The sequence below is a fragment of the Taurulus bubalis genome (genome assembly GCF_910589615.1).
Source record: "Taurulus bubalis genome assembly, chromosome: 18".
Lineage (NCBI taxonomy): Eukaryota > Metazoa > Chordata > Actinopteri > Perciformes > Cottidae > Taurulus > Taurulus bubalis.
In genome coordinates this window covers 7,394,289-7,406,837 of record NC_136606.1, presented here as the reverse complement: position 1 = coordinate 7,406,837, position 12,549 = coordinate 7,394,289, and the positions used below count along the sequence as shown (strand labels likewise).

The following is a 12,549-nucleotide window of genomic DNA, read 5'->3' as shown; positions in this document are numbered from 1 at the left end:
GAGACATTTTAGAAGAAAATATTGCACTTTTTACTCCACTCCATGTATTTGACAGTATAGTTATTGGCTATTAGCATTAGTAAAGCATGAATAAACACTGAAGTCATCATTTATAAAGCATTATTCCAACATGAATACTCATTAGTAGCTCATTCATGAACACAGTTATAAATGTTTCATTCTTGATTAATAAGTTTGGGTTTCATACTTTATAAATGATGAATTCCCCATTTGTAAATGAAGTATTCAGGACTTATAGATGATTAATAAGATCATTTGTAAAGTGTTAGTAAATGATAAAAACAATGCTGCAATTCATGATGAATTCAAGTAGTTACTACTCGTTAATTCAGTATTTACTACTGGTTAGTAGTTAAGTATGTTCTGTAACACCAATGTTGGAATAATGCTTTATAAATGATGAATTCAGTGTTTATTCATGCTTTACTAATGCTAAAAAGTGTGTAGTTTTTATAAATTGCTACCAAGTTATTTTCTAAGATGAAGACAAAGACGGTTAGAGAAAAGTCCAAAAGTTGAATACAAATGTATGCATTATATTTTTCTTTCCTACATCATTAATGATCTCATAACCCCTTGAATATATCAACTATTTATAGAGATTGATTTCATTGGCTGTGTCGATTACAGGCCTTCAGCCTTCAAGCGGGGTCTAATGATGTTCTTAGTGTTTCCATTTGAGGTTAAGAGACATTTTACAGCACATTAGTGTAGAACTGTGGAGGTTTTTAAATAAATCATCTTAGTCCTTCATCTCCTCGCCTCAAAGCCAATAGCAACTGTTGCTCAGCTGATTGACCATTTGAGGTGAAGCCCTTGCTGCTGGTTGACAGTGAAGTCCAACAGGACAGCTGTGATTTAAAACAACGCTCACACGAGGAGAAGGGGTAGCTGGAGGAAGAAGGGACGACCAAGTCTTCTCTGCGGTGCTTCATCTTGGCTTTGACAGGACGCCCTCCATCCACTGGCGCCGAGAAGAGAGACGATGACCGCGATGACATCACTCTGGAGCGTATCGCAGGCTTTTAGAGTGGCGATGAGAAGAGAGGGAACAGATATTTGGTACAGTGATGCTGTTATATGGTAGAGTTCAAGTGGACTTCATCTTTTTGTACTTTATCAATTAATTAAATGTTCAGTTTAAATGAGTTTTTAATTCTTTAATTTTAATGAAAGCACCCATAAGGACCTCTTCATGGCAACTCTTAGTGTGCTTAGTATCGCTTGTGAGCGATAAACAGGGTTTGAAAGAGCAGTAGGAGGGGAGTCAATAATGAAAAGCCAATGGACACAAAGGCAGCTTTGTGTGCGTTACTTATGCCGTGTTTCATAAAGGGACTTTCTGAGAAACATTCAAGGATGAGTAATGAATTTTCTTGATTTACCTTTAGTTTCTGTGGAAACACAGACAATAACGATAAATCCTTGACTGTTGAGTATCTCTCCACCTCCATCTCGCCAAAGACATTTCATTATGACATTTGACTACGAACGGTTGAGTTGTTTTTCAATTATTAGTAATCCTGAAGCCATACGCATGTGTATTGTGCACCTTGGAAATTTGAAAGGCTGAAAGAGTGATATGTCCTTCGCATTATATGCAGCTGTATGGAGTGACGAACGGCTGAGATGATAACATAGTTCATACTCACGTCAGTAAAGTTTTTTACGTCGTCTATCTTCACATTATGAAACCTAAGACCTTCAGATTTAAGTGAGGAGGACTTTGCACCTGCAATTTATTTAATTTTTGATATATAGAGCCACGAAAGTGATGTGAAATGTCTGCATACATATAATGTGCATACTAAGAAGAGATTGTGTGACCTCACCACTATGGTGAAGGCAAGTATGTTTTTTTCACATAGACCTGGGTTAAAGTTACCATTTAACTTTTATGTTATGCTGATCTTCTCCATGACAACTGAATTAAATCTTTTTGCTGATCAAAACCACCGTATACGCGACTGAAAGTCTGGAAAAACCAAGAAAGAAAGTGGACCATCTGATATTTTTGAGGTTTTTGTCGCAGTAAATAAATCCATATTTACTTCCAATGGAAACTAAACGGTGAACCTTTAATATAATACGACTTACAAAGAGTAAGTTAGGCTGAGGCCAAGTTAACCTTGAAGTGCCTTAAACTTGCATTCTCTCTAATGGCCATAAGGGGGCGACTCCTCTGCGTGAATAGAAGTCTATGAGAAAATGACCCTCCTTCTCATTTGATTTATTTCCTCAGTAAACATTGTAAACATGAGTTTATAGTCTCAAGTGCTAGTTTCAAGTCTTCTATACAGCTTGATGTTCATTTCGTAAATTATAGTCCTATTTAAAGTAAACGATAAAGCGTTGGAGACTTAAGTCACTGTTGTTTTGAGTTTAATGGTAGGAAATCTGTAAATAACTTTGATTTCAGATACGGAGAAATAGATGTAATGCCTGGTGTGTTGGTGTGTGTGTGTGTGTGTGTTGGAGAGACTGAAAGATCCTGACAAGCTAATGTGTAAACGACCCTGCTGGAGTCACACTCTGGCTTCATTAGCTGTGATGTGTACTGTGCTGCTGCGGTCGTAACTCATTCTCATCTGCTTTTAAGACAGCCACCTCTCCTCTCTCTGGAGACCACAGACTCATTAGAGGCCCCAGCCGAGAGGAAAGGCAGGTTAATGGCCACGCTGACGGTTAGATGTGTGACACAGGGAGAGTACGTCGTTCAGCGGAAACCAGGAAAATTCACGGACACATTATGTAACTGGGCGTCATTAAGGTGATGCAGCTGCATGCGCTTCGAGTGAAAACTTTAATGCAAAAGTTCTGTAGAAGGACCGCTACAAGCAAATACATTCAATAAGAAACAGTTTCTTTCATTAGGAATGTGAAACATTTTTAAAATTCAGTTCAAAAGAGCATGAAATGAGTAAAAATAGAAATACTTTGATCATCCTTGAGACACATATTGCGCCAAAGATTACTCAAAGAAAATAAACCCTGAGTGTTGTTTATCTGAATGCAGTGTGGGAAGTTAAAAACATAGCAGCACATAAATGCACTTTCATCTCTCCAAATGCATCATCAACCCTGTGATTCTCTACCTTAAAAATGTACCCAGACCCCCCCTGCCTCCCTCCCTAAAACAAATCAAAGGTCCCACAAGCATGAGAAGTCAGATCAAAAGGAACTGGTATAGAAGTATTCTGGCATTGAATCCTAATTGAAAACACACTGAAATACAGATGTGACAGCTGTTGATGGCCGGCCATTAGTCCGCCGTGGTGGGACAGCGGCGGGGAGGAGAGGGTTCTCCAGGTGAGCTCGACCCCGCTGTGACTGTGGGTTTGTCTGCGGCGTCGCCTTCAGGGACGTCCGCTCCATCGTCCGTCGGCGTCAGAGTGAAATAGCTCGTGTGCTGAAATTTGAGCACTTCGTTGCCCCAGCTGGTCCATCCAGGTTGAAGACTTCGGGCAAACAGCTCCAAGCACTTAGCTTCGGCTCCGACGTGAGGCTTCAACACCTCTACAGAAAGACAGACACGGGGAAGAGGAATCTTTGTGACTGGTTCAACTCTCTCTGGGCCAAAAATAAGGTCCTTATTGACCTTCTGTTCCTCTCCCTCTCTGTGTGTGTGTGTGTGTGTGTGTGTGTGTGTGTGTGTGTGTGCCCTGTCATGCTAGAATGTTTTTATGAAGTGCAAACTGCAGACTACACATGGCAACAGTATATTTCACCGAGAGACTCAACAAACAAGTTCTGCATACCTTGAGTTTGCTGTTTCGAGGCTAAAAAGCGGTGTTTTACTGCCCTCTCTGGTTAAAGCCTTCTTAATTGATGCTGTTCTTAAAACTAGCTTTTGACTCGGGCGGCCCTTTTTTCACGAACTGCGTACTTGTGTGTATCTGGAGATTTTTAAAAGGGCTGAATAATTCCTGGCCCGAACACACGCTATCCATTTATTTAATTATTTCAAATGAATCGACAAGGAGTTGACAGAGCAGCTTATTTTTCTGGCTTCCTGGTGCAGTTGCCCCGAAAGAACAACATTCCAGTTGTAAGATTACTCCACTGCTTCAATTTCTTCTGGTGGCCCTTTGCTTGTTAATCTGTAATAGGCAGAGGACAGTACTGGCAACTGCCCAGCTCCTTCACAGCACAGCATACATCTTTCTATGTGGCAGTGACCTTGAGTCTATAAGAGATGATATTTCAGGAGCGGTACACCTGACAGATACGTTTTCACCTCCTCCGCCGCAGTGCTACTCTGTCTGCTCTTGTGCATGCTCAAACCACCCTGACACTCGCCTCAGCCAACACTCAGGCAGTTAATGAGCCCAAAAGCCTGATCCCCAAACCGATCCAACCTGCACAATGTGGAGTCTCTTCCTTTGCACGTCAGAGAGACAGAGTCACGGAGAGAAAAGGCCAAACATGCAGCTCTCCGACTAATTCAACCTCAACCGGTGACTCAGCTCTCTAAATTGAACTGAGAATAAAAGGTCCAATTATCAACTTAACTCTGAAATGGGACAACGAAGGAAACTTCCGCAGAGAAAGGCCAAAAGCAAAGACAGACATTTCTTCGCTAAACTCTGGACAAGTAGCATATTCATTCTTAGATATTTTTGCCTTCCCCCATGGTTGGATGTGATAGAAGATGCCATATATTTTAATGTTTGTTCCTTGAATAGTTTGTTATATTCAATGTGCCACAAGGGTTATCCACCTTATAGCTAAGCCTTTAAAGCTACTCTAATTTATATTATTTATATTAATAAATGATGAAGTTACTCTCTATAGTGTGAAAGGAGTCACTATAGTTGAGGATTACCACCTCTCGGCAGTTTCTGTCAGCTCTACTGAGCTCTTCCCCCTTGCATTAGAGTACAATGTATTTTGGAAATGCTCTTACCATATAATCAATGCTTGGCAAACTAATGTAAACCAGGAAGATGTGTAAATTCCTGTCTTTCTTCAGTACATATGTATTATCATGATATCTGATGTTCATTTATAATCTGTAATGCCATGTGATTTCGACTGTGAATTTGGGGCGAAAAGAGGCTCGTCAAACAGAAGTGTACCAAAAGGAGAAGTCACCAGAGGAGCAACAAGGCGGGGGCTTTGAGAAGGCCCACTTCCCTCAGCACCCCTGAGGGGTCAAGAGGTTAGAAACAGAGCCAGAAGACGAGAGGAGGGGAGATGCGTTAAAGCGTGGTAGCTGATGAGTTGTAGCAATACGTTAGTGTAGTTGAGTTCATTATTATCTCCACACTTTCAGTAGAGCCTCTACTCTCCTAACTTCTCAGTTTTCCTTCTAAGTACTTTTAAAGTTGCACTTGTAACTTGTACACCTTTTCTATCTTTTGTTAAAATAAATATCGATTGTATCGCAGTCTAATCAAGTTCTTTAATTCTCTTTGATCGAACCACCTGCACGCCCGAGACCGAGCTTCATGGCGACGCCTCCGCAACAGCCCCTGAGGAACCTCCATCCACGGCTACACTCACTGATACAAACATACACTTACATAACCTACAACTATTTGGTGTAGAATTAGGGAGAGATATTTATACCTGGCTGACCTCTGGCTCCCTGCTGAGTGTCTACAGGCTCGGAGAGGGATTCATAGCTGTGAAATCCCTTTGCAAGAGTTTGTCACGAATGTATTATTCTGTGACGGTCGGTACTTTTGTAATTGCTATCGTCGCCGGCGATTTCTGCACAGTTTACATGAAACAAGACAAAGAGTAATGATCGCACTCTTTGCAAAAGAGTAGGGCCCCCTCTCTTTTTATTCTTTGACCCCACTTCTGTGCTGAAGTCTCATTTCCCCCCAATCTCCATTGAACCTCTTTAAAACTTGAAATAAATAATAAACGTTTTTTGTAAAAATAACACTCACTGCAATAAGCGCACCAGCGAACTGTTTAACATGGCGCCCCTCCGGGTGCTCCGGGTGCTCCGGCTTCCTCCCACGGTCCAAAGACATGCAGCTCAGGTTAATTGGAGACTCTGAATTAGGTGTAAATGTGAGCGTGAGTCTCTCTCTATATGCCAATGTTCTGTTTACAGCTTGTTGCCCCCAGTTGGCCAAACAATAAAAGTAAAAGCATACTCTCCCAATTTTAGCATTATTTAAAAAGATTTTACAGGTCAATTTTATGGCACGGAGCGGACTGGACCAATTACATCTTCCACAGACAATTCAAAACAAATTCGAGTGAGTATTGAGAATTCAAAAAAGCAGATGATGCTGCTCCTGACACCCGACTGGACCAAAGTGATGTCCACCATCTGAAATACTCCAGTGTCAAAGTCTCACAGAGCCAAAAAAACACAAAAGGCTATTGGACCTTTAGCATCAGGATTTATACGACTTGGAACAATAACTGTGAATCAATAGCTTGATATTAATCTGAAAAATGTTTAGAACGACAGCTAAATATTGTAGCTGTCAATGAAACATAGATATCCATATATCACTGTCAAAAATCAGTAATACACACAATCGGTAGTGTGCATGAGGAATATTAGTTGGGAAGGGACTTCATTTTTCACCATTTCTAAAGTTGCACGGAGCCATAATTAATTAAAAAAACACAAGTCTTGTCTCGTGCAAACACTTTTCTTTCCTGCAGCTTGACCATCTGGCGAGGATGTGTTGTCGTGTAATGGTGCCCCATATCTCTCCATAGCAACCACAAATGTCAGCGATAGGAGCCCCATCGGAGAGGGGAGGAGAAGTGGGTCAGGGTTTCTCAACACTGCAGACTTGAGGGTTGTCGCTTCACACCATGGACGCTGCCCACCGGCTCTTACAGATCTGACATGCTCGACAAAGTGCAGCAGAATTACAGGGACGGTTAGCTTGAGATGAAAGTGAGAAAGCTCAGGTTAATTAATGCCAAATGTCTTGAGACATTTAACATTTCTAGCCGTTGCATAATCTATTGCAGGTGAGAACAAAAGAATAAAGAAATCCACCTTTCATTCTCAGAAGTGTTGAATTATCTTGTCAAATAGTTAAATAGATAAGCTGTTCTGCTTTCATTGGCAGCTGTGCAACAGTTGGGTCAAGCCCTTCTGATATTTCATGACACACTGCAATTTACAATTACTACACTCACAAATTTGCGCCCCGCCCACTGTCTCTCACCTCTAACTGGAGTTAAAACAGATGCAACTGAGGCACACCACAGTTACAGATGCTGCTCATTCTTGCCCTTTAGTAGGAGTATTTCTTGTGCTAGTCGAATTTTTCCCGAATATGACAAAACCTCCACAACAGCAAATGAAGCAGCCAGAATAAACAAACCAGTTCTGATTAAATCTGCAAAGAGTCTTGGCCATGAAAACAATCTGTATCCTTAATCTACATAATCTCTCTGGTGTCACAGCTCCACATCACCGTCATTAGGATTTAGATCAGTGTATTGTAATAATGTCCAGCCACTTGGAGAGGAGGCTTTTCTGTGCTTCTGAAAGAGCTCCGGCAAACACTGGCTGTGTTTTGCTCTCCATACTGCACAATAAATCGCGTTCCCCTGAGAGGGAGGGACATGACGTCAAACCTCTCTTATTCATCGTCCCTGCATATTCATTGTCGGGGTTTTATATCGATTCTAAGTAGCGGAGGCCATGTTGAAAGTCAAGTCTTGCAACACCACAATCAGTGCAGATGGGACACATTTGATTAAATCTGAGCAGCAGAAGTCCCAACCCTGACAAATCAAACCTGTCGTGGGTTGAGGATTCTGTTCCTCCTGTCATCATGAATCATGTTGTGTTTGAGAAGTTTTTTCTCCTCAAGTTAAACATTAAAAAAGTGTGATATTTCTACTTACATAACGTTAAAACAATCAATCATGTATCACTTTAATGTGTCTATTTCTCATTAAAAACACACTGCAGTCATAATTGTGTGTGTAGTAACTGATGTTGTCCTCTGACATATAATAAAATTAGAATGATGCATTTTAAATATCAGCACGATGACTGTGGCTAAAGCAAGATAACAGTCTTTGATGTTGCAGCATTGCCCTCTGGTGGTATGGAGCTATACTGCTAACTAACGTTCTTCTATTTACCTGAGAGTGAGGGCTTCTGGGAGTGGAGAGCTGATGGGACGCTGACAATCAAACGGTGGTCCTCCACAGGAACCTCTGATGTATCTGAAGAGCTGAAAGTGGTGAAACAAATACATTCCATTCAATTGTTGTAGCATGAATAACAGTATGAAGAGGGACACGAGAAGTCAAACATGTTGCACCTTGTGGCGCTATCTGCAGTGGAACGATATCGGCCCAGCACCAGCACTTCATATGGCTTCTTATGATGTGAATCTAGTGGAAACACAAACTGTCCAGACGTGGTCACCTGAGTGGTGGGGGGGAAAGAAGAAGAAGAAAGAGAGTAAAACATCTGGAATCACACCAGTAAGTCTTCATGATTGAGAGCTGTATATTCAAAGTGCGTGTACCTTGACCCAGAACCATTCGGCCAACACTTCTACGCCCCAGTGTGGATACAGCTCATCCCGGATAAAACGCAGGTGGCTGGGCCGGTTTGTGACCCAGGTGACCACCAAACAGTTCGGGGACGCCAGTGTTGGTATCGGGAGCCGTTTCAGCTGGGACGAGGGCAAAGCACTGTACCTTCATTGAGGAAATAGATTTAAAATGTTATGAGTTGTAAATTCAACAACTACATTCTTCTCTGATACTGAAAAACCACATAAAAGTACTGATAACGGCATTGTTGAACTAATAAAATAATCTATTTGCACATGTTTGTGTGTGTGGTCTTATGCAGTGGCTCCCAACCTCGGGGTCTGGGCCCCCCAATGTTTCTGAGGGATCACCTGGTGATCAAAGAGAGAGAAAGTAAAATGAATTACAAATATTATATTATTATATTTTCCCTCATTTCTAGCCATGTTTTACTGTTGGAAGACATGCACTTGTATGTGAATATCTCATTGACGTAATGCCCTTGCTGCTTTAACTGAGAGTGTTTTACCACTTATCAGAGTAAGATATATATATATATAGAAGAATAAAATGAATTGCAACGTGACTCTTGGGGCCCTTGGAGGCATTAAACAAGTGCCTAAACTATGCAGTATCATAGATGAATGAATTGACAACTTGCATAAAGCAGAACCAACTCAGGAAAAAGCCACAGATGGTATGCATACGTGAGGTCAAACCTGCTCTTCCTGAGTTACAGCCAGCCGGATGCAAGATGTACAGATGTGATTAGAGCTCCACGTGGCACCAGACGGCTCACGACTCCAGAACGCGAGAACCGTCTTAGTGATAAGGGTTAATAAATGGAGATAACCAGGTGCAGCGGTTAATTCTGGGTGTTCTGCTATTTTAAAGTGTTTTATTGTGTTACGTGTGTTTTATTTCTTTAATACGATGGACGTAGTGATACTCAGGTTTTGGATCCAACCCATCTACTATAGACCGTTATCCACCTCGCATAAGAGTATAATATATTTAGGAAATACTCTTCCCATATAATCAATGCTTGGCAGACTATAATGTAAAACAGGATGATTTGTAAACTCCTGTCTTTCTTCAGTACACGTGTATCATGATGACTAGTGTTCATCTATGCTCTGCAATACAATGTGATTTTTTTGATACGGATATCGATTGTGAAATTGGGCGAGAAGAGGCTTGTCAAGCTGAAGTGCAAAAAAGTAGAAGTTACCCGTAGGAGAAAGAGAGGGGGGTTTTGAAAAGGCCCACAGCCCCGAAGCATCACTGCAGGGGTTAAAGAGGGTATAAATATGTGCAGAAGTAACACAAAGTCAGAGGCGTAAATCTGTGGTTGGTGAAGAGTTGTAGATACGTCAGTGAGATTAGTTCATTATTGTCTCCGTACTTTCAGTCTAGGACTCTGCTCGCCTGACTTCTCAGTTTTTAAAGTACTTTTAAAGTTGCACTTGTAACTTGTACATCTTTTCTCTCTTTTGTTAAAATAAATATCGATTGTATCGCAGTCTAATCAAGCTACGGACCTGAAAATGGATTTAATTCCCTGTGGGATTGAATGCTCAATTAACTCGTGCTCAGTCCTGACGACAGACGCCTGAGCGCCCGGTGGGTGAGCCATCTGTGCGTCGCCAGGGATTACCTGCGACTCCTTTTCACAGACTTGTTTTCCCACGGTGGATCCATAACTATTAGGTCAAATCTTCTTCCATCTGTGGAAGAAATAAGCAGCTTTAGTAACCAATGTCCGACTGGGCCAAAACTGTACGCTCTCTCTTGAGAAACACACTGAGTCATGCTAAAAATATGTACAGTGATGAGTTCAGTAAGGAGTGGTTATATTTATGCCACAATAATTATTTCCTTTTCCATGAGTCAACAACTGCAAGACATTTCGTCAAATATTGTTCAGGCAAGTTGTCAAAGCCTGAACAATATTTACACATTCCTCAGTTCCCAACATTGTACTCACAGTGGACTAGCGGTTGTATTCTTGTGAAATCAGACAGCAGGAAGGCTGTGTGTGGTGGTATTACATATTCCTCTCCCATCAGTGTGACCACTGTCGCCCAGTCCACCTCGCTCTCTGTTACCCGAGAGAACAAGTCAACGTGGGACGTGCAGCCATCTTCAGCAACAAGTGGCTGCACACACTCCTCCTGCTCCTCGTCGTCCACTAGAGGAAGCTCTTTAGCCATTTCACAAAGAGCAGCGAGGCTGCACTCCTGAGAGGGAAGAGGCTCTTCCTCTGTGTCCGGCACCCCGTTGAGATATCCGAGGGATCGAGCAGAATCCACCAGGCACTTGGTTCCCTCGAGGACAACAGACCTGATCTGCATCAGCACACATTGCGTTGTTATACATACTCGTTTAGGAGATCTGTGCTGCCAGACTGTATTTAAATAAGCATGAAATAAAATGTGATGTGATCACTAGTGGAGGTAAGAAATTAAGTGCATTTACCTAAACTGTACTTAACAAAGCAGAGTTTTTAGATACTTTATATTTCTACTGTGGCCCAAAAGACTTTCCAAAGACGACATGCAGCTAGAAGAGAATGAGAATAAACCTACCTTCTCATGGAAGGCCTGTGAATCAATTTCCCCCTGGTTGAGTTCACTGTGTTTTCGTTTCCTTTTCTGGAAATCAAATTGATATAAAAATAATTACAGATTTTTGTTTCACAGGTAGTAGATTTTCATTCATAGATTTTTTTCTTCTTCTTCTGCATAACATTTTAGCATAGAGAATTTTTGGTAAACAAAGAATATAATTACAATAAAGAAAATTGTACAACACGTGTCTCTGATTCCTCTATTTTCTCGAAGTGGTTATAACTGATTTCTGAATTTAAAAATAATCAAGAAATAACTTAAAATACAGGTTTTTGTGGTTGAAAAATAGTAGTCAAAAAATTACATTCGCAGGAATCAGGACTTTTTGTAATCCTTTTTTCTCAGCATATCTAAAGATAATTTATATTGCATGATATAAGTGCAACAATATATTATACTCTAATGCGAGGAGGATAACGGTCTCTAGTAGGCGGGTTTATTCCAAAACCTGAGCATCCCTATGTCGTATTAAAGCAATACAACACACGTAACAAAATTAAAAACTTTAAAATAGCAGAACACCGCTGCATATGGTTATCTCGATTTATTAACCCTCATCACCAAGACGGTCTATATTTCCGGAGTCACGTGGAGCTCCAATAGTATCGACATCCTGCTGGCTGTAACTCAGGAAGTCAATTTTTGAACTAATGTGTGCATACGATACCCCCCTAGGGCTTTATGTAAGTTGTCAATTCATTCATCTATGATACTGCATAGTTCAGGCACTTGCTTAATGCCTCAAAGGGACCCAAGAGTCACGTTGCAAATGTGTGTTTTTTGTTGGTCTATATAAGTTATTTAGTTGTCTTACTCTAAGTGGTAAAACATACAATTGCATGTCTTCCAACATCATACAATGTGTGCTTAAGTGCATAGAGTCCCAGCAGTTGTCGCTGTAAAGTAATGTGTGAACCCCTGCTTTACCTTTGCTGGTTTGTTTGTTTTATGCAACATATCCGTGTGTCCTTCATCCACAGCAGCACTCGCACTCACACTACAATGGCTTTTTAACATCTGAAAGCATTGCCTTTTGAAACGACACTTCAAGTGTGACTTTTGATCTCTCAGTCGGATGCAAAGCGAATACCCCTGATCAATGAGTGCGCGGGCATCCAAAACCCAGCCCCGCGTGTTCCGAACCACCACGGACATTGTGAGGATCCAATCGGTTCAAACTAGCTGGCGTTTCATCGAATGCATGTAGGTAGTAAGCTAGCTTCAGTTTCGATTCAGCAGCCGTGCCCCACCCAACGTGCTCAAACTCATTACTTTTGCTAGTAAAAGATACCACAGTTAAAGCGCGTTGTTGCTGTTTCGTTTTCACGGAAGTAGAAGGGGTGTGTCCCCGACGAGCTACCGTAGACAAGAAAGCGAGTGAACCCATCAGTTAAAGGGCCAGAACCTATTT

At 41.3% G+C, this 12,549-nt stretch overlaps 1 protein-coding gene across 1 annotated transcript; it reads right to left on the bottom strand.

Annotated features, from left to right (window-relative positions):
* Positions 1 to 2,815: 2,815 nt before the first annotated feature.
* mettl4 (methyltransferase 4, N6-adenosine) lies at positions 2,816 to 12,451 on the bottom strand. Its single transcript, XM_079234400.1, has 8 exons — positions 12,066 to 12,451; positions 11,097 to 11,162; positions 10,496 to 10,856; positions 10,166 to 10,235; positions 8,499 to 8,673; positions 8,289 to 8,395; positions 8,107 to 8,198; positions 2,816 to 3,537 (listed from the first exon to the last, which is right to left on the bottom strand). The coding sequence occupies exons 1-8, from the start codon at positions 12,291 to 12,293 to the stop codon at positions 3,284 to 3,286; spliced, it is 1,353 nt and encodes a 450-aa protein (XP_079090526.1). The 5' UTR covers positions 12,294 to 12,451; the 3' UTR covers positions 2,816 to 3,283.
* Between the last annotated feature and the right edge of the window lie 98 nt (positions 12,452 to 12,549).